The sequence below is a fragment of the Marmota flaviventris genome, chromosome 16 (assembly GCF_047511675.1).
Source record: "Marmota flaviventris isolate mMarFla1 chromosome 16, mMarFla1.hap1, whole genome shotgun sequence".
NCBI classification, from domain to species: Eukaryota; Metazoa; Chordata; class Mammalia; order Rodentia; family Sciuridae; genus Marmota; species Marmota flaviventris.
The window spans coordinates 12,973,410-12,996,295 of NC_092513.1; the positions used below are offsets into that span (position 1 = coordinate 12,973,410).

General features: G+C 41.5%; 2 protein-coding genes across 2 annotated transcripts in view; both read left to right on the forward strand.

Moving 5' to 3' along the window:
- The window catches only part of Vps4b (vacuolar protein sorting 4 homolog B), a 34,806-nt gene extending 32,562 nt beyond the window's left edge, over nt 1-2,244 (forward strand). Inside the window, exon 11 of the mRNA XM_027949027.3 lies at nt 751-2,244. Within this exon, the coding sequence (XP_027804828.1) occupies nt 751-852 (102 nt within the window). The 3' untranslated portion in view covers nt 853-2,244. The remainder of the gene's footprint in view (nt 1-750) is intronic.
- An 8,724-nt stretch (nt 2,245-10,968) lies between these two features.
- Kdsr (3-ketodihydrosphingosine reductase) overlaps nt 10,969-22,886 on the forward strand; it is a 33,227-nt gene continuing 21,309 nt past the window's right edge. Inside the window, exons 1-5 of the mRNA XM_027948982.2 lie at nt 10,969-11,234; nt 15,626-15,715; nt 17,706-17,762; nt 20,957-21,022; nt 21,252-21,347. Of these exons, the coding sequence (XP_027804783.1) occupies nt 11,127-11,234; nt 15,626-15,715; nt 17,706-17,762; nt 20,957-21,022; nt 21,252-21,347 (417 nt within the window). The 5' untranslated portion in view covers nt 10,969-11,126. The remainder of the gene's footprint in view (nt 11,235-15,625; nt 15,716-17,705; nt 17,763-20,956; nt 21,023-21,251; nt 21,348-22,886) is intronic.

A 22,886-nucleotide genomic window follows, 5' to 3' on the forward strand; every position in this document is an offset into this window, starting at 1 on the left:
CCGTGCATGCCAGGCGAGCGCGTTACCGCTTGAGCCACATCCCCAGCCAAGACATTTGTTTTTTTAATGTATCTCTGATATTAGCATATTTTCTTATATTTCAATCTTAAGTGTAATTTTTAAAAATTCTGGCTACTTGATTTTGAAATAATATTAGTCTGCTTCACTTAAAGTATAAATGACTGCCCTATAGAAATGTATTTTTGTAGTAAAATTCAGTAAGTGCAATTTAAAAGTAGTAATAATTTTACTACAAAAAACATTTCTATAGTTTATATTGGAAGATTTAAAATAATTTATAAGATTATATGATGATATAAGGAATATTTAGAGAAAGTCATTGAAGAGAGATCTGTAGTAAATTACTATCTTCCTTTTGAATTTGTATTTACTGAGGAAACTGATATCTTGTTAAAGAAAACCATAAGGCCAGAAATTACATCCTGACCCAGGTGTAGAGAGTCTTAAAACCTCAGGCTGATGGGGTCATCCTTTTCATGGGTATCTGGGAGCATTGGAGGGTTAGATCAGGACCAGGGAAGAAATTGAAAGTTTCTACACCAAGGAATGACATGATCTCAGATGTTCTCTAGAAAGAATAGGGGAACCTTGTCATCAGTAGCTTATGGCACTGAGCATATTCATATTTTACCTTAGGTTAAAGTTGATAACGATAATGATGATGCTTCCATGATGTTTGGTTTATTAGATCTGTCATTAATACCATCCCCACATTCCTCTCCCTGACAGTCGGATATGTTACGGTCGCTATCGAATACAAAACCTACAGTCAATGAACATGACTTGTTGAAGTTAAAGAAGTTTACAGAAGATTTTGGCCAAGAAGGCTAAACCAAAGACAACAAGGAAGACGTTTACCATATGTATTCTTTCTTTTCATAGATACTTTTGCCTTTCTTGGGTGGCATCCAATTATTTCCAGTTAAGCTCTTGTACTACAGGGAAATATACATCTCACTTCAGATTCCTTTAAGTTTTATACTATACTTTCCTCCATTACTTATTAAATACTCCAACTAACAAAAATTGTAAAATAATGCATTTATAAGGAAATGAGTAAAATGTAAATGGCATGAAACTAGAAATTACCCAGTAAAAAGAATATTGAACATTGATTGACACAAATATTTAGAATTTTTTATGAGTGGTGGACTTAGCAAAGAGCATTTGACTTTTTTTTTTAATAAAATGAAATAGGCTTTATATTTTGAAAATAAATTGTTGAACATTCTTATCAATGTAAAATTTACTTCATTAAAAAATTTTAAATAATAGAAACTTTATTCTCAGGGATGGGCAATAAAACAATAAAGAGTACTGTGGTTGGTTTAGAAAGATTTTGAATTGTGTTATAGCCAGTGCTCTTATTGATTTTAATAGGTTGATTTTTTTTTTCTGTATAGATTAAAGTAATTTCTTTAAAGAAAGCAAGCTTTTGTATTTAACTAAATGATTCCTTTCACTGTGCGATCTCAAGAGAAAGACTTTCTAAATTAGGCATTGTCTTTACCTTGAAGAATAAAATTGTCAATCCCATTGTCTTTTTGTAGCAAGATTGACCAAAACAGCTGGTAAATAAGTATGAATTTTTAAAATTACTGTCATAAAATACTGTAATGGGAATCTTTACCAATAAGAAAGTGGCCTCCCTTTGGATTATGGGAAGTTTCCTGTGTGTGATGTGGGTGTGTACATATATATGTATATATATATATAAATTTTTTAAAAACTATAAAGTAACAGGGGTCTTGTCTTTCATCCTTTAAGTTCAGGAAACAGTTTGTCCTTGAAAGATATATGTTACCAGTGTAACACTTATGAACCTTTAGAAATGAACTGATGTTCATATAATAAAATATAAACATGATAATAATGTTTTTCCAAAATCTTCAAATAAATATTCTGAAGGTATGTGTTACACACTTCAGCATCAACACTAAGTTGTGCCTTGTACATTTGCATTGATCATATATGCAAAAGATTATTAAATTAGCTAGAATGAGGTAGAGTCCTTAATTACTATAAATTCTACCTTGCAAATGCTATATAGTAACTTGCGTTTTAAAGTATTTCTGCACATTTTACATATTATGCTATGGGTTTTACATGTTATGCCTTTGGGTTTTCTGTACAGATTGTTTTTGTTGATATTAAATAGAAATCATAGGCCCAAAATACGCTGTGCTTATGTGAAGTAAATTGATGTAATCTCTATTGACTATATTCTGTGTATGCATCTTTATTTGGGGAACTTCTATATAGGAGAAAACATGATCTAAAGAAGGACAGATTGACAGCTAACCATAGGAATTAATCTCCTCTGGAACCCTATAAAATGACAAAATATTTTTAAAAGACAGAAAACCAGAACCACAAAGATAGTTCTTAAACGAAAATACTTCAGAGAGGTGCTGCTCACCCAAACTGCCTCCCTGGTTTTGGCGATGCGCTGGCCTCCCACGCACTGCAGGAACCTAAGTGGGAGATCCTGTTTTCTTTATCACTTGGCAGCAAACATAGGCTCTTGACCTAGCCTTGGCATATCAGAGGTAACACACAGGTTCTTCAATTTTGCACACATAACAAAGAGGACAAGCCATTCAAACTAGGATTGTAGCCAACAGCAGCAGCTAGTGGTAATCTGGTAAGTTGCAAGACAGCTAATAACACTAGCGTCAGGGAATCAAGTGTACAGTGAGGACAAAGCAAAAGCATGAGAACTTCAAGGACAGCTGATTGGGATCAAGGTGCAGGGGTGGAACCCCAGGGATTTTATATGACTGCTAAAAAACCTTCCTTGCAGCCACAGAGCTAAAATCATCAAAAGCCAAACAGTATTTTGTCCTGAGGGTTGCCAAATTACATCAGTTGAATTCACAGATTTACCAAGTTTTTATGTAAAAGCAGGAAAAATGAGTAGGAAAAGAGCAAGACTTTAGTACTGGAATATATGTTTGTGAGATTTTGAAAGATGTGTGAGAACAGATTATGTTGGCACACAGAATCTGAGTTTCAAATTTCAGATAAATTTGAATATACCAATATAGGCTCAATCAATGAAAGAGTGGTTTTAATTGTTGGCTTGACTGGCTGAAGAAACTGAACCTGACAATGGACACTCTACCAATATAAGTATTCGATATATTCAGGAAATAGAAATGCTGGAGCAGATTTATCACGGGAGAATCACCCACAAAGCGACAGTGTTCCTGGAGAAGACCACAACCCAGTCTCTTTACCAAGACTTTTGACAGGTGAAAGGAACAGAAATAATAATGTCTGGCAAAAAACTGATGAGTATAAGAAGACATGCAGGTAACTCCAATTATTGTGGTTCATATCACAACATTACAAGACATCCCAAAACTTTAGATTTAAAGTAACAATTATTTTCTGTCAGTTTCTGTGGATTGGGGATTTAGGAAGGGCTGGGCTGGGCAGTTCTGGTTAGGAGTCCCTTGCCAGTTGCATTTAGACACTGCCAGGAGCTGGAATAGCAGGGGCCAAGCTTCTGGGAGCTGGTAGCACAGCTCAAGGCCTCTTGGAGTGATTTCTCCCCATGGACAAGCTTGGGCTTCCACACAGCATGGTGACCTCAGGGCAGTCAGGCTGCTGTCTCGTGGCTGTGACAATTCTACAGGAGCAAGTGTGCCAGGCAGCAAAGCCAAGCTGTTACCACCCCCTGTGAGCTAGCCTCACAAGTCATATAATGTCACTTCTGCTATAGCCTGTTGGTTGAAATAGTCACAGAATCCCACCCAATTTGAAGGGAAGAGGACAAGGGTCCCACGGGACACTGGGAGGAATGTCAAGATGACATTGGAAGAGCATGTGAGTTGGAAGATAGGGATGTGCTTCCAAGTGAGATGCAACATGAAATACATTTCATGAAGTTCTCTTACCAAAAATGTGTAATCTGTGTCTAATCAAGCAGTAGTCCTAATTGTTGGGTTACAGAAAATGCTGGGGAGAGAAAAATATATAGCACCACAAGGAAACAATCAGACAAAAGAGAACGTAGGTCATTCTAGAAAATGACTGGCCTGGTTTATAGAAAACGCCAATGTCATTAGGAGAGAAGAAAAGCTTGAGGTACTCTTCTCACCTAAATTAAATGAAATTGAAGATAATAACAGGATATTTGAACCTTGATTAGATCCTAGTTTGGAAAAAATTGTAAAAGAATTTTGGTGCAAGTGAAAAATATGAATATGGACTGATACAATATTATGGAATTGTTCTGAACTGTCTTGGACATGATAATGGCATTGATTGTGTTGGTTGGGCTGTGCCCTTAATTTAGGAGATCCATGCTGAAGTATGCACTTAAGGAATGAATTACCATGCTAAGATTGTTCTCACCTTACTTAGAAATTATTCAGCAAAAAGTATGCACACACATACTCACACAAAGCAAATGTGGTTAAATAAGAATGAAGGATGGTCTGGGGTTGTGGCTCAGTGTAGTGAACTTGCTTCATATGCCTGGGGCACTGGGTCTGATCCTCAGCACCACATAAAAAATAAATAGGTGAAATAAAGATATTGTGTCCATCTACAACTAAAAAATTTTTTTTAAAAAAAAAAGGAATGAAGAATGAACTTTAATTTTGGAAGAGGCAAAGCATGGAGCCAATTTTGAAAACGTACAATCATAGAATCTCTGCATTTCCCATACACTTAAGACAGATCTGTGAATAATCTGTGAACAAAGTCATGTAGCTCCCTCTGTTACAATCAGACACCATTCTTGGCTATAAGATATTCCAATGTAGATACTTTAGATTTTGGAATAGCTGTGTCTTGAAAGATTGCCAAAACTGTAAGACTTGCATATTTCAGTCCTGTTTTCCAAAGACTTATAAAATCGTCAGCACATTCTTAAAGGCCTAAAATATACTTTGTGGGGCTGGGGTTGTGGCTCAGTGGTAAAGTGCTTGCCTGGCACATGAGGCCTAGAGTTTAATCCTCAGCACCACAAAAATAAATAAAGACATGTGTTCCTCTACAACTAAAAAAAAAAAAAAAAAAATTAAGATGTCATACTTTGTAATTCAGATCACAAAACTTTTGAAACACCATATTAAACAAAATGTGATTACATGAAAAAGTACTGACATGCAAAAAAGCTCGAGATTATTAAATGAAAATATTAAAATGGAAGAAGTTGGTAGTAGCTACATGGGAATGGGAAGGGTGATGCTACAAGTGGTTAACAGGTATAGTGTGGGTACAGCTATCAATAGCTATTTCTTTCCAGGGCAATATTTCTAGAAGCTTAGTAAAAGTACACATACACACACACACACCCCTCTTTTACACAGAACATTACTTTTCCCAGATGCCTTCTACTTTAGATTTAACTACAAAGTAGATAAAACACTTTGACAATTCTTGTTTTACTGTTAGGTGACTCTCCAGCTTGCAGTGAATGTTTAAGTCTTGGGCACTCCCCAAGTAACTTCAAAGTGATGTCGACTGCTCCCTCAAATCATCCCTTTACATTATCACTAAATCCAGGTCTGCCATGCTGTCAGGAAAGATCTGTTAGTCTTTATTTGACTTCTGCTTTCTCAAAGGATTGTACCAAAATCCAAGAGTGTTCTATGGTCCCCAGAATGGGAGATAAACCTCTGATCCCTCAAGTCTGTCACCAACATTTTTATTGTGTAAGTGCATAGGCCTCTCGCAGCATTCCCTTTCTACACCAGGAATGAAGCATAAGAACCTCTGTCAAGGCTGCAGCTGCTTAGTGCCTGCCAAGGCCCAAGCCTGCCATCCTATTTGGGCTCAGCCACCTGCCCAGCTTGCTGCCCCCGGGGTAGGGGGACTGATAGGTTCGACCTAGACCATCATCAACACCCTGGTGAGTTGAGACCTGTGCCCCCCTCCCTGCATTCGAATGTCCTTCTCTCTTGTTGCTCTCAAAAGCATTAATCTCTTCAGTGATTTGGGACAAGGATTTGTTGGTAGGGAGAACTATGAGAAAGGAAAGTATTTTTTTAGGTGATTCTGCTATAAGGGAGCACAAAAATTCCTGTCTACTTTCACATAAGAGGAAAGATGATTATTGAAATAAACCTTCCAAGAATTATGAGGTCACCTGGAGAAGTGTCCTGAGGCAAGTCCAGAGCCAAATGCAAATGGCCTGTCTACCCCCAACCCCTCCTCTCTGACATTGAATTAAGAGGGATTTAAATTTTTTCTTTATTTTCTAAATGTTATGAATTAGGCATTTTTTTTTATTATGTATATATAACATAAAATTTACCATTGTAACCGTTTTTAAGTGTATAGTTTAGTGGCATTAAGTACACTCACAGCATTGTTCAACCAACGGCACTAACCATTTCAAGAACTTTCTCATTATCCCAAACAGAAGCTCTGTACCCATTAAACAATATCCCACCCCCCCCCCCACTCCTGCTTTCCCACCTCTCCAGCCCTTGGTAATCTCTAGTCTACTTTCTGACTCTATGAATTTTTCTATTTCTACATTGTGCTAAGTGAAGTAAGTCAGACACAGCAGGCTGAATATTGTAAGATTTCTCTTATATATTCAGCCTTTAGTGTCTGGCTTGTTTCACTGCTATCATGTCTTCATGTTTCAGTCATGTTGTAGTTTGGGGCAGAATTTTATTCCCTCTTAAGACTGAATACTATTCCATTGTGTGAACATACCATATTATGTTTATGAATCTATCTGCAGGTGCACATTTGGGTTTTTCCACCTTTAGCTATTGTGAATACTATTGCTATTAACATTGTTATGCAAGTATCCATTGGAGTTCCTGGTTTCCATTCTTTTAGGTACACAACTAGCAATGGAACTGCTGGGTCACGTGGTCATTCTATGTTTAACTTTCTGAGGACCCATCAAACTTTTCCACAGTGGCTACGCCATTCTATATTCCTACCAACAATGCAGTTGCTACATCCTTGTCAACACTTGTCCTTGTCCACTTGAGTTTGGCTTTCTTTTATAATCGCCATTCTAATGAGTACATTTATTATTTTCTAAATCGGGAAAAACACTGTAATCAATAATTAATATGGACCATGAAGGAGATGATGGCAGTAAGAATGTAAGTAAACCCATTACAAAGTTGTTTTTCATTCAGTCAGTCATGTTTTAAAAAATTTTATTAAAAATTTTGATATTTTTCATTGTAAATTTTTTTCATTAATTTTGTTTTTATAAAGGCTATTGTCTTAAAATATTATTGATCTTGATTACTGCATGTTTGTTTGCATCTCCTTGATTTTGTGCCAGAGTGGACTGAGTGCCTCATTCACCTCACCCTGGCCTGGTCCTGTAGTTGCTGATGACCTGGAAGCACAACTGGGTAACCTGGAATAAGATCAAATTTGGTTGGCTTGCGCTTTGGAGCTTTTCTTTGCTAAACCTATCAAATTAATAGTTACACGTATTTTACACTACAACTGTTCAGAGAAGAGCCCCGGCTGGTATGCAGAACAAGACCATTTAATGTCCATAAAACAACAAAGGGCCAGCAAACACTTGAGGTTTCATAAATTATTCTAGAATAATACCAAAAGTACACTTTTTTCTTTTTTATTGCAGTTGGATCTAGAATCCTAGACTCTAACCAGGTTCCTTTTACCTTTCATATAATTCAAATGTAAAAATTTGAAAAAAGCAATTCACATCTGGATTTCATAATACCTAAGAAGGGAGGTTGTCTGGTTAAGGTTTGTATGGTGTATGTCCACAGGTTGGTTCCCCAGAAACAGCCAGAGCTGGAGTTTAGAGGAGGATATTTATTACAGATCAGTACCTGAATGGGCAGAAGTAATCAAAGATGGAGAGTTCCTATGTAGCCCAAGAACATCCTCTAAAGGAAACCTATAAAGCTGATGCACTGATTCACACAAAGAAATTTTCCTTAGTACGACAACAATAGCCAGACTACAACTTGTAGTTTCAACAACTTGTCCTCGCATGTCCTTTTTCTGTTCCAGGACCTGATCTGAGATCCAGCGCCTTAACATACTCAGGAATCAAATACAATATTATTTCTTAGCTCAATTATACCAGATTCCTGAAGGATGAGGAACCTATCCTGATTGGGGAAACTGATAGAATTGCAGGGGCCAGGGAAATGTCCTCTTTCCTCTGAAGTTTCACTGGAACAAACGAACAAATATTAAATAGGAGAGAAATCAAAAACATTTTATTCATGTGCAAAAGGGAAAACAGAGCATAGGGCTTATCACAGGAGGTAGTTACCCACTAGCTAAGCCTCACTCAGAACCATATATATATACCCCTTTTTTTCTGTAGGGGAAGGGGAAATGAAGAATGCAGACAATTTTGAGGAGTTATGGATGATTATTAGGGGAAAATAAAACAGAAAATAGCTTGTAAAAATATTCTTTTTGGAATCTGAATGAGCCTGAGAGACAGATGTCATATGAGAGTCCATCCAGGTGTGGTTACATTTCTGTCTTCTTTCCTGATAGATGATGGGATTGGGGTGGGGGTGGAAGGCAACTGTGTTTCTTTTTGCAGTCTGCTCTGAATACAGATAAGGGTATTCCAGGGAGTCTCTTCCTAAGCTTGCGTGGGCAGAAGCAAGATAAGCTTTTCCTTTTGGACAAACTCTTACTGTGCTCCAAAGTGCCATATTCTTTGAGGTATAATTCTCTGAGCCCCAAAAGGGTCAAATGGAAACTTGCCAGCCTGAGTGGCATTGTTCTGGGAGACACTTTGGTTATATGCTACGATGATGAGCTGGACCAACTATTGCTGGATGCTCAGAACTCTAATGAACCACTACTTTTTGACTCTTATATTGGAGGTTACGTTTACTACCATATGGTGATACAGTGTCACACTGGCATCGTGTGTGAGATTATTAATACCCTGATGGTCAAATGTATTGGGAAATTGAGTTAAAAGCCTCTGATTACAAACTGGTTCTTCTAGGTGTTAGGCACGTGTTTGTTTTGCTGTGAGAGAACTTTGCCAGGCTTGTGTAGTTAAGAATTCAGCATTGTCTTGAGAGAAGGTCTGGTCTCTGTCCTTGGTTTCTGGGAGGCCCCAGTAAAAACTCTTCACACAAGAGGCTCAGGTGAGCTCCCCTGGTAGGCAGTATTTCAAGCATCAATACTGGGAAGGAAACACAGCCTAATTCCATGGGAGATGACAACAGAAGGTCTATATTTAGAACCCTCTAGACTTTGTCCTATGTACTTCTTTCCTAGGCTGATTTTGATCTGGGCCCTTTCCCTGTAATAAACTATAATCATGAGTGTAATAGCTTTCAAAGAGTTCTATGAACTCCTCCAACAAACCATCACACTGAAGGTGGTTTGGAGACCCCTCCTCAAACTTCCAACAGGTTTAGAAGTCTTGAGGACTATACCCTCGAATCTCACAGTTTAATTCTGGACAGTAAGTCAAGAAAGAAGAAAACTCAATTCCTTTTGCTCTTTAGCTCTTTGGTATTTGTACTATAATAGCATTTCCTTTTTTTTTAAGTAAGCAAACAAAAATATATGCCTTATGCACATCAAAACCACAGTATGACCACAGATAACCAACATTAGTGAGAATGTAGAGAAAAGGGAACTCACATAAAGTGTTGATGGGAGTGTAAAATGGTACAGTTACTTTGGCAAAGTCTGTAATCCCTCAATTGGTTAAGCAGAGTTCCCATGAGATCTGGTTAATTCCACTCCTAGATCTACACCCAAGAGAATTTAAAAGGTATGTCCACACAATAACGTGTACATAAATGCTCATAGTACCACAGGTGTAGTGAGCGGGGCAGGATATACTGGAGATTGATCCCAGGGTTTCAAATACGCTAGACAAAAGCAAGCACACTAACCCCAAGCTACATCCCACATTCCAAAAAAGTGGAAACCACCTAATGACGGTGAATGAATGGAAAAATAAAACACAATATTGCCATAAAATAGAATATTATTTGGCAATAAAAAATAATATTACACATTGTTTACCACGAATGAACCTTGAAAACGTGCTAAGAATCCAGATACAGGGTTACATATTATTATGTTTCTATTTATATGAAATATCCAGAATAGACAAATCTGTAGACTGATTAGTGATTGCGTAGGGCTGGGCAGGGTTTGGGAGAAAATGGGGAGTGAGTGCTAATGATTACACTACTTTGGGGGTGTAACAAAATGGAATGAAATTGTGATGACAGTTGCACAACTGTGACTATTAAATGCCAGTTATCATGCACATTAAATTGGTGAATTGCATATTTATAGGTACGTGAATTAGATCCCCATAAAGCTGACTTGTTTAGTTTTGAACCTGCCTTGGAAAGTTGAACTCTGAGCTCAAAGAAACCAAATCATCTTAGTGATTTTTCAAAACTCCTTGCGAAGGCTTTCCCGGTCCTCTGAAAAAATGAAAGTGGGCTGTGACCATTTTTCTAAGTTCGCCAGGAAACATGAACTGGAACCTCGGATTCAGCGTTTAATCTCTGGCCTGCACACCGAGCACGATCCGAGATCCTACAGCCACTGTTTAGAATGCTCTCGGGCACCCCCTAGGCCGGGCCGGCCGGGTCGCTAGGCGGCGGAACTCCCAGGATGGAGGGGTGGCGGCCCTCGGCCTCGCGCCGGGCGAAGGAAGGGCTGGAAACCTACTCTGCGGGGTCCTAAGACGCAACCTCAGCGCACTCCCGGAGCAAGTCACCCAGGCCCTTCCCAGCAGCGCTCCGAGGCGGCGCTGCCCAGGGTCGCTCGCTCACCTAGCGCGGGGAGGCCCCACCTGCGATTAGAGGTTGCAGGGTCCCCACCTTGCGGGGTGGAGACCTCCAGGCCCCTTGCTGCGAGTCTGACGGCCTCCCCACCACTGGCCGCGCCTTGCTGCGCCGCGCCGCCCCGCCCCGGTGCGCCCCTCTCCGGCTCCTCCTCTTCCCCTCGGCCTGCGTCCCGCCCTCGTCCGCAAACCCAAACACTTCGGCTCCTGCTGCGCCGGCCGCGCGTGATCCCCCAGCCTCAGCCGCAGCCGCTGCTAGTGCTGCCGCTGCTGCCGCGCGCCTGGGCGCCCGAGCCTGTGCAGCTCCGCCCGCCGCGGCCCGCGGTTCGGCCGAGCGATGCTGCTGCTGGCCGCCGCCTTCCTCGTGGCCTTCGTGCTGCTGCTCTACATGGTGTCTCCGCTCATCAGCCCCAAGCCTCTCGCCCTGCCAGGGGCGCACGTAGTGGTGAGTGGCCTCCTGTTGCTGCGCCCAGACCTCCCGGTCCGTTCCGCCAACCCGCGACCGAGGCCGACGAGCCTTCCTCCAGGCCGTGGTCCCCGGGAATGGACGGCAAAAGGGGAGTCACCTGCCGCCGTCCACCCTGGCACTGCCCCTCCGGGCCGGGCGCCCGGCCTCGAGGACCCGCCCTCCGTGGCATCTGGCTCTCCCCGGGGCCAGATTGCGGTGGACGGGATCAACTCCAGCCGACGGGGTTGTCGGGCTCCAGGGCCTCAGTAGCTGCTCCTTGGTGCCCAGAGCATCCCTGGGATGTAGATGTTTTGGTCCTCGGCTTTCCTGATGAGTCAACAGAGTGGCTGAGAAACTTTGCCAAGGACGCAGCGGTCGGCGGCGCGCAAGGTGCCGCGCCGACCTAGGGGAGGGCAGCCACGGCCTGCAGGGTCGAGAGGGTGGACCGCAGGGAAGGGGGTCACGAGCCATCAGGACCCGCCGAGGAGGCTCGGGACTGGAGGGTGGCCCGTGCGAGGGACAAAAAGGACAGTTGCCAAAGGAGTGCAGGAAGTGACTCACCTGGGGGAAACTGCTCGCGGAACCCAGTGGTCTGGCAGGCAAGGGCGGCTCTGTCGGGTCTGCACTGCCTGTCTGTGAGCGCAGCTCGGTGTCCGTGATTGCTGCTTCGGTGAGATTCTTTGCCACTATTTCAGAGTCGAAAGAATGAGCTAAATGACGTGGCTAGGGCTTCGGGACGAAGGAGATGTGAATAGTTTGGTTTTTCACCGGAAGCTCCCTTGTCCCTATTCTGCAAGTGTGGCACCTTTCGAAAACCCAGAGGATGCCTGTCCCCTGTGCCCAGGGCTTCACTGTCAGTCAGCACTGGCTTTCTCGCCAGCTTTCTTGTTTGGACCCCACAGCCTGAGGCTCACTGAGGCCCGGAGTTATGAATAAGGAGAGCTAGTCACTAAGTTGGCAGTGTATATCATCTTAGTGCCTGAGGTGACATATACCTGTTGCTGCCATCTCACCTCTCCACTGGACTGTTACAAAATCAAAATAGGGTGGTTATTTATTTTAGTGTGCTTTAAGTCTGAACTAGGGTTTGTGAATGATAAAATGTATTTTCTTTCTTTCTGTTTCTTTTCTTTCTTTCTTTTTTAAACTATGGGATTATTTTCAGCTCCTGCTGTTCCTGATGTGGAAGATGAGGAGTTGGGTGTAGATTGACTAGAGAGAGGGAGTAAAATCTAATAATCACACCAGGTTCTGAATGGTTCACATCCACAAGAGAACTTGTGCCTCAAAACCTGGCTTTAAAAGTTGGATTCTTTCAGAACTTGTGCTTGCAGAGAAGAACTTAGGGGAAAAATGCAAAACCAAAATTGGAATGAAAATTTTAATTCAGTATTTATAAGAAAGTTTATTCAACCCTGATGCTAGTCTTCTTTCCCATTAAGTTCCAGGTCACAGGTAAGATAACAAGTGTCCTGTCTGTTGGGACAGACAAGGAATTTCTTGTCCCACTTTAATACTAAAAATAACATACATATACAACCACTAAAAAGGATGTGAGCTTGACATGAATAATTCACATGATCTCACCATCTGTCTTTTTTAATATCCTCAAAAGAGTAAAGTGTAATTTACTTGAGATTTGTTAGGCATAGAGCAGCACAGGAGCTAATCTTCAGACTGTCAGCCAGTGTGGCAGCATGAAGGATTTGGAGCTATTTACCAATTATAGGACGATTCCTCTGCACCGGTGCTATCTGTCTGTAGGTAGTGACCCCAGGCAGCACATGTCACACACTGGTGCGTGTTTCAGTCCTCCCTTTTTTTTTTTTTTTGGATGATGGGGAGCAGCTTTGGTGGCAGTAAGCCAGCTCCTGTTGCTCCCAGTAAGGATTATAAGGTGTAATTAAAGAGAGAGTAACATTGAAACAGTTTTGCAATGGGCAGTAAGAGGAGTGATACAGAAAGGAAATTAAACTGGTCACTTTAGTGTCCCCCACTTGGGTTACTACTTGTCAGACAATATGCATTTGCCATTTTTTTTATAGCCATTTTGAAAGTCCCCTACATGTAGTTGCAACATTCAGAGTAACACAGCCCAGAGTTGGCCTTAGTGTGTTTTTGGATACCTTCTAAGAATTAGCTGGCTTGACTAGAAGGTAGTTTCCCAAGAACCTTGACCCGGAAGTGGAAGTCCTACTCCTGTTATACAAAAATCTTAAAAATTACAGGGTTTAAGCCTTATTTTTTGCCCTGCAGCAAATTTACATAGCTAACTTCCCTACATACAGCCTAGAAAAAGGACAGCCATAACTATAGCTAATATCCACACAGCATATAAATTTTCTCAATAACTCATAATTTCCACTTGCATTAATTGATTTTATAATAATAAGTTTACAAGTTCTTTCAGCATCCTGTTTTCTAGGGAAATGGCATCACATTCCATTTTGCAAAATAATGTAGGCAAATGTTTATTTAGTGACTGCTTGTTGCAAGGTTCTGTGCTAGGAATGAGAGAGATCAAGTGCACTTGGCATTTGTCCTTAAGGAACTGAGTGGAATCTGGAGGGAGCCAGGATGTCAGTAAAGTCACTTCACAGGCAGACATCGACAGGTAAGGGCAGGACTTTGTGACAGAGTCAGGAGAAGCTTCATGAAGGAGGGGACATTTGGACTGAGCTCTGCAGGGTCAGAAGGGTTTGGAAGTAGAGGTGTGTGAGTGACATAGGGTGGAGGGACAGTTTAGCAGCAAGGACAGAATCACAGAATCATAAAACAGGGACATTTTTAGGGCCCCTTCTAGTTGCTATCTGGTGAAATCTAATAAACCAAAACAACCCGTGAAACATCCTGATAGTAAAGACTTCCTCAGAGCCTGCTTTCAGCCCAGGCCACGGGCTCATTTTTATAATAACCTTCTATAGATAATTGGTTAATTATCCACCAGAGAAATCTCTCCACTGGTGGCCAGTTGAGGTTAGGAGAAATGAAGGGTGCCTGCAAGTCACAAGGAGATAAGCCTCGGTGTGGGAGGGGTTTCATGGTGTTGAAGTCACGGGATAGGAGACGTTCCCTAAAGCATGATTTATATCTAACAGTAAAATATTCAAAATAACCTGAAGGGCTGACTGTAGGGAAATAGCTATATTTTGAAACTGCTCTTTAACGTAATATTATAAAGTCTTTAGTTTTTTGTCATAGACTTTATGACTTTTTTTTTTTTTTTTTTGCCAGACCTGGGGATGGAATCCAGCATCTCACACATGTACCCCTAAGCCCAGCCCTGTATATAATCTTTTAAAAAGCAGGATGTAGTATCTTGAGATATATAATTGGCATAGGAACTGTTATGGGGCAGGCTATATGGGCAGTGACCAAACAGACTCCATTTTACCCCGAGACTCCATATCATGTAAGAAATGCTTCTCCCAGGGAAAGCCCCACCTCTGTACCCATTAATAGTTACCTGGCATAACAGGACAATGACTAGAAAGACAGCTCTGCATTTGTCTGATTAAGTGAAATATGTAGAGTCTCCCCTGTGCCAAGTGCTAGGCATATAGTGGAGAATGGAAATAGCATTGGGATTTCTGTGGAGTTTGTGGGATGGTGATGGGAGAAATGATTGTGAATCAAACAGTCACACAGATGTATGACTGTTGGGTTGTGTGAGTACCATAAAGTAAAGAAAAAAGAATGCAGTTCTAAAGAGTGGGCTGGGGGTATATCAAGCTACAGTGAATGCTTACCTGAGGAAATAGTGTGTGAGCTGAGATTGGCTGGGTAAGTAGGTGCCACCCACATAAAAAGAGCAGGAGGAAAGCATTGGTAGCAAGAAAAATAGAACGTGCAAAGGCCCTGTGATGGAAGGGTAAATGGAACTGAGGAAGAAAAGTGTGGTATTTCAGTATATTCTGATCATATATAATAAGGAGTCATTTAAAATACAAGATATGCACAGGTGACCACTCTTTCAATCTGTTGTAGATGTAGTATTATATAGATGTGCAGTAAGGCAAGAAAATTCATGTGGATTTTGAATTCAAGGCAGACTAATACATTATTTATTAGCTTTCCCTCTAGTGAACTCAGAAAATTATAGGTGTGTGCTTTACAGTTCAGCACTGAAAACAAAACAGTTGGCTCTGCTGACAGTATAGTTCTTCATGCTTGCACTAACTCACTGGGCAGTTCTTGTAGAACCCCTAATAATTACTCTGTTCTATTCTATTATGCTCTGTTCTGCTGGGGGTAGAGCCCTGGGCTTCATGTGTGTAGGCAAGTGTTCTACCACTGAGCTATACCCCCCGATCCCATCATAATGATTTTAATGAACTTCCTATGGAGGAACGTTTGGAAGTGCTAAGATGTCATTATTTTGTTCATAGGTTACAGGAGGTTCCAGTGGCATTGGAAAGTGCATTGCAATTGAGTGCTATAAACAAGGAGCATTTATAACTCTGGTTGCACGAAATGAGGTAGGTGTTCTTGGTTCATTATTGCTGACTTACTTATTGTGCTTTAAATTAAGCAGAGACGCTGTGCCAAGAGTTCTAGTACTCACAGCTGTCCTGGGAAGTGCTCCCCTCCCTGATGTGACTGTGATACTTAAACTACTGGTTCTTTTCTCTGTGTGTAGGCCTAGGACTTCTCTGTTGAAGTCAGATCAGCTCACCAAGTATCTATTTAGTGGCAGTAGCATATCAGACAACATTACCGTAGACATTGTGGATCTGGAGATAGGCTGAGGTGTGGTTAAGCAGCGCACCTGGGCATTAGGAGGCTGAAAGTGCTGGCAGCAGTGATTCTGAAGCTGACACCCGAAGGTGTGTAGGTGTTTCACATTCTAAAGCTGAAGCCCAAAGGCGTGGAGTGTTTGTCTATGACTGCTGATGGCGTGATGAATATACATCTCTAGTGAAATCCACGCACCACGGGACTCTCATCCCTCCTGACACTTAGGGCCAAACGTATTTTCTACTCCAGGTTGATGCAGGGTCTGTTTTCTCTTTTTTCTCAGGGTCTGTTAGTCTTGCCACAGTTGTTTTAGAGGACAGAGCAGTCACACTGTGTGCATAAGAACAGTCCTAAAGTCCTCTTGACCCCACGCCAGGCTGAGGAAGTGGCTGTGACTGTGTCCACTGCTCTTGGGCGCAGAGCATAGAGCTTAATGCTTGGTGCACAGCAGGTGCTCAAGACAGATTTGTTGAATGAAGAAATGAGGGAAGGACAGAGAGGATGGTAGTGCGAGCATGGCCTCCTGGCTTTGGGATGAACCGCTTCAGTAGGGGTGGTCGGCTGAACAGGGCCCCTGGGAAAGGCAGGCCAGGGTGGACCTCGGGGGACAGTGTTCAGATTATGACCCAGAATCAGGCTTGTCACCCATAACTTTTTGTTTCTCAAAAACTGGGAAAGGCAGAATTAGCTACCTTTTATTTATACTTTGACTCTCTAATAATTAATTTGCTTTGGCCGGGAAGCCACCTTACATGAATGGAAGCACAGATTCAATAAGATGCATTTTGTGAGCTTTTTCACAAGGCTGGTCCTCAATGCAAGATGAATGAAAGAGTAGTAGGGGAGGCCCGTGCTGCAGGTGTCCGGCAGGGGACACCTCTCCTCGCTGGAACTACATTATGATGGGATTGGGGGGTGTAGCTCCTCGCTGGAACTACATTATGATGGGATTGGGGGGTGTAGCTCGTGGGAGCCTCTGGGCTTTGAGAAATTCTTTATCTTCTAATGTAATTTTTCATACCGATCTTGGCTGTCCTATGTGTATCTTTATGAAAAGAACAATATCATTTTATTATAGACACACGCATGATTGGAAACCTTGTGTGTCCTGGGGAATTACCCCACTCCCTTTTTGTTCTTTTCTATCTTCTCAGGATATATTTAAGTTACTTCTGTCGCAGATTAAGATTCTGTAAACTATATCTTTTTTTTTTCTCAAAAATAAGCAAAACAAACAAAATTGAAACCTTGGGAAAATTACTCATTTGCCTGGGTAGCTTGCCTTGTCAAGGAGTGGTTTTCTGAAATGGGCCGGGCATAGCTTTACCCTTCTCTCGTTGGGGGCCTTTGGATGGTGGCTTACCAGCACCCGCACACCTGCAGCTGTGTGAAGCCGCTCACGTTTTCCAGCACTGCTAAATAGTGTCAGATCAAAACATTTGTTAGAGCCACCATCAGCAATCCATGCCGAGTATTCACAATTTGAATTTGTTTATTTTTCTATTTCTCTGCAATAAATTTGAAAATGGGCTATCATGTATTCATAGCTTGAAATATTTTGATTCTTTCTCTCATGGACTGGGGCCTGTAGCTACTCAATGAAGGTGCTGTCCTGTGTAGTTTATGGAATTTAAGAAATACTTATACAAACAATTGCTTTTTCTGTCCTTTTCAGCAAACCAGCAGTCAGGCATGCAGTCACCAGCTCTAATTGTTCTGTGTTGCTTTCAGGACAGGCTGTTGCAGGCCAAGAAGGAAATCGAAAAGCACTCTATTAATGACAAACAGGTAAAGCACCGTCTTCAGGAGGCATTTTCTATAGCATCAACACAGTTGGAGAAAGGAAAACCAGGGTTACTTCAGCTGGATCACTGAAAGCAACTATGATTTTCCTGGCTCAGCTACACTAAATCAGACTGTTTTTGAAAAGGTGAAATTGTTTCAATTGGCTAGGAACTCAGGTTATTACCAAAAAAAAAAAAAAAAGTATAGACTCTCTCTTGCACACCTGACAGATGGTCATTTCAATTATTTTATTTATATATATATATATATTTTTTTTCAGTTATTTTATATATATATATATATATAATTCTTTTTTTGGTGCTAAAGATTGAATCCATGGGTGCTTTAGCACTGACCTACACCCCCAGCCCCATATTTTTTTTTAATTTTGAGGCACGGTCTAGCCAAGTTTTCCAGGCTGGCCTTGAACTTGAGATTCTCCTGCTTCAGCCAGAGTCACTGGAATTATAGGCCTGCGCCATCATTGCCGACTCATTCATTTAAATAAAATTTATACAAATGCTTAAGAGGATAAGGTATTTGAAACACTTTTGGTTGTGGAATTTTTTGGTGAATAAAATGGGACACCTGATGTATATTTGAGGATGAAGCATAAATGACAAATTAGTTACTAGAGACCTGTCACTCAAGTTAAAGAAATGGAGTTTAACAGAGTATCCCCCACACCAGCCTCTCATCCCTGGAGGACACCCCCACCTGAGTTTTGTGTTGATCCTTCTTTGCTTTTTTAAAAACTTCTACCATTCTTAGTAAAATATGTATGATCTGATAGTGTTTTTTTGTTGTTGTTGTTGTAGGGTTTTTTTGTTTTGTTTTGTTTTGTTTTTTTAAAGTTCTGTTTCTTTTTTAACTCTCTGGCATCTTCTTTTTTTAAAAAAAAACTGCTTTCTTGAGATATATTCGCACACCACACAAAATTGCCCCATTTGAAGTGTGCAATCTTTGCTTTTGAATATAAATCACAGTTGAGCAACCGCCACCACAGTCAATTCTAGGACACTACCTTTACCCCATAAAGAATCTCCACACCCACTGGCAATCTCACCTCTCCCGTTCCACCCACTCTCAGTCCTAGGCAATCACTAATGTACTTTCGGTCTCCATAGATTGACATGTCATCATTCTTTATGCATTTTTGCACAACTTTCTTTCTTCATTCAATATTATTTGTTTTTTAGTTTTTTAAAATATATTTTTTTTAGTTGTTGCTGGACCTTTATTTTATTTATTTGTTTATATGCTATGCTGAGAATCAAACCCTGTGCATCACACATGCTAGGCAAGCGCTCCACCACTAAGCCACAACGCCCAGATCTCAATTTTATTTTTAAAAAGCCTTTTATATTGTTGCATTACATAGGAGTTCACTTAATTTTTCTACTCCTATATGGTATTCAATTATAAACTACCTTTTGTTCACTGGTTCTATTGTTGGGTGGATTTTTAGGTTGTTTCTAGTTTTTTCTGGTAGTTTGTTTTGGTTTTTGCTATTGTAAGAGCACTGTCTCTTTGTACACATGTGCAGCAATGGTACATACTTAGAAATGGAATTGCTGAGCTGCTGTACACGTAGCCATGTGTCTTCACCCTCTCCAAATTGGTTTTACTCCCAGCAGTCAGTGGTGGTTTAGGTTGTTCCGCATCCTTGTCGACACTTGGTATTAGCAGACTTTTAAGCTTTGCCTTTTAGATGGGTTTTAAGTAGTATTTCACTGTGGTTTTAATCGCTTTTTCCCCATTCATGAATTTAATACAGATCTTTCCATCTCAATAAAAATAAATCTCCCTCATTTTTTCAGACTGCTATGGCACACAATATGGGGGACCCCAGAGTTTGTTTAATAAGTTCCCTATTGTTGAGCTGTTTCCACTTTCTTTCTTTTTTCTTTTTTTTGGTGTGGGGGGGTCGGTGCTGCAGTCTAAGCTACAGATAAAATTCCTTGTCCACAGAGTTTTCCCCTAGGCCCGTGGCCCCTGACTGTACCCCATTCTCTGAGACATCAGAAGGACACCACCTCTGCTCCCCCTGTGCTCACGGGACTCATGGTGGACAGGAGTGTGGTGTAAGCTGGAAGGTGGTAGCTGAAGGCCGTGCTGCCTGCTGCCAGCACCATCTCTGCTCTGGGCTTTAGGTCAGGTGGAAGATAACTTGTCTCCATCCTGTGGAGGGGGCAAGTCATCAGGGCTGGGCGGGTGAGAGCTTGATCCTTCTGCCTAGACTGGCTTGTTTTTCCCAGTGAGGAGACCCTGCAGGGGGATATTTTTGTCCTGATAATTCGTTAATATTTTTCTTTGAAATTTCACTTGTCTGTGGCATAGGTTTTATGCCACAGATGGTCTGATACTTTGTGAAATGTATTAAAAAGACACATTTTAAAATTAATCCTATGATGCCTACCCTCTTTTAAAAAAATGTTTTCTACATGATGACTTGGAAATAAAATCTACTTGGGGTATACTACAACCAAGGGCAAAGCCCTCTTGTCTAGAATATTCCAGGTTGTGTTTATGATCGGGACTGTTTCCTTTTCTTAGGAATGTAAATCTTTTGGCTACAGTTCCTTCTTCCATTAAATAAAAATTTCCACCCTGCTGTGTCAAATCCTAAAGAAATGGGTCTCTTTTTTCGTTGTTGTTTATTTGACATGGAGTCTTGTTATATTGCCCAGGCTGGCCCTGAAATTCTGGGCTCAAGAGATCCTTCTGCCTTAGCCTCCCAAGTAGCTGAGACTGCAGACACACACCACCACACAGCCGCTCACCTCCTGGCACTCAGGAAGTGAAGACAGAGGAAGAGGCTGGGTCCCAGTATCCTCTTCAAGGGCCTCCTCCCAGTGGCCTGTTTTCCTCCCACCAGGCTCCTTCTTCTAAAGGTTTTCTACTTTCTAGTGGCACCACAGGCTGGGGATCAAGCTTTCAACACATCAGCCTTTGTGGGGACACTCAGCCAAAGTGAAGCACCAGGCATTCCAGATGGGTGCCAATGCTCTTCCAACCCCCATTCCATGATTCCTAGGTACAACTGTCTTAACTGCATCACTAACTGGTTTCAGTCACTGATCTGTACATTCAGAATCATCCACCTTTATCATAGAGGATTGCTTTTAATTAAAAATCACTTTAAAATTAGTTTCAGCACTTGCATATCTCTGACATTTATTTATTTTCCTTAACAGGTGGTGCTCTGTATCTCAGTTGATGTATCTCAAGACTACAACCAAGTAGAGAATGTCATAAAACAAGTAAGAGGTGGGGTTGACTGGAATTAGAGCGCTTGATTTTTGATTGGTTCTTACCATTTTGCTCTGTGACTTGGAATTGGTAAATCTTCCCTGTATGTTTAACAGTTTTGTAGGTTTCATTTACTGGCCTTGATTTGCTGCTAAGTGATTCTTTTCTTCTCTCTCTTACTTTTGCTTTGTTACATTATTATTATTATTATTATTATTATTATTTTTTTTTTTTTTTTAGGCTCAGGAGAAACTGGGCCCAGTGGACATGCTTGTCAACTGCGCAGGACTATCACTGTCAGGAAAATTCGAAGATCTCGAAGTTAGCACTTTTGAAGTAAGTACAAATGTTTGCTTCCTGGGGCAGCCCAGCTACAAAAAGCAGAACAAGGCTTGGGTAAGGGCTTTAAGAATAAAGTAGATGAGTGCATTCAGGCGTTCATAGATGCTTGAGAAGACTGAGGAGGGCTGACAAGGTCTTGGTCCCAGGGCTGTGACCGCTGAACCGTAAGAACATGGACTGGTCTCTGAACCTCAGTTTTTCTCAGCTCTAAAATGAAAAATGCAACATCTCCTGTGATAGATTACTGCAGTGTTTGCTGCGATCACATAAGATGTTGGGTCTTCATGTCAAGTACCTGTATTATGAACAATGAGAGACCAAAAAAGTTGAACAACAGTCTCACTGGAGTTCTCAACTCAAGATCAGAAAGTGATGCATCCTATTTATATCATATTAAGCAGGTTTTCCAAGGAACCCTTTTAATAATTTCTTTCAGTGTCAAAGAAATGGGCATTAGATTTGAAATCTTTTTTAAGGGCACAGAATTTTGCAGTTAGTGTATATCTGCCACGTTTTTTCTGCTCAGCCTTCAATGTGCTGATGGTTTTGAATTTTGCTTGACTCTGAAGTTAAGCTTTTATAGAGAAGGAGACTGCTGAGGCAATTTTGTAACTGTCTTGCTTCTGGCGGCCGTGGGAAAGCACCACCAACTCTGGATTTACTTACAGCAAGCAGGAGAGTCAGGGTGTAGATAGAAGGACAGTGGTGGGATGTGTCTTCGGGCTCCTTTATCAGTTTGGCATTAAAAGAGTTGTCTAGACTTGTATACCTTCATGTGGAAGGAATGGAAGGGAGATTTGAAGATTATATCAGCAGCTGTGTAAAGAATTAATTTGGGAAAAACAGTTCTTATAGTCTAGGCATGAAGTGATGAGACAAAGGATTTGGGGGGTGGCCAGAAAAGTAGGCGTGTGAGTGAGAGAGAGTGTGAGTGAGTGAGTGTGTGTGTGTGTGTGTGTGTGTGTGTGATATGGGGTGAGAACCCACAGACTCAGTTTGACTAAACATGGGGACAAAGGGTGGATGGGGGCATATATAGTTGCATGGTTGTGATAAATGCATCGCTGGGACCCCAATAAGGGGGCGTGTGCGCCTGGACAACAGGAGTAGGCATTGTTGACCTGTGTGTGTCTGGTGGTGGAACAAAGGCACTCAGTGGCTGGTGCATAGGGGGTGTGACTGTGAACAGGAAACTAAGCGCTCACGCCAGGTGAAAGTGTGCAGGTATCAGTGACAAGCAGAAGATGTGAAGCTCGTGTTGTTTCAACTCATTGTGTAAGAATCAAGCAGGTCTCATGTGACCCCCTGGGAGGGGACTGTGGGAAACCTGCACCTGGTTTCTTTTGGACTTTGTTCCCAGTGTCTTTTCCTCTACTGATTTTGTTTGTATCTTTTCCCTGTAATAAATCTTCATTGTGACAGTGACTATAAGCTGAGGATTGTGAGGCTTTCTAGGGAGTCACCCAGCCTGGCGAGGTCCTGGGGAGCCCCAGGCAGTACACGTCTCTTGATTTCCCTTTTCCATGGTTTCTC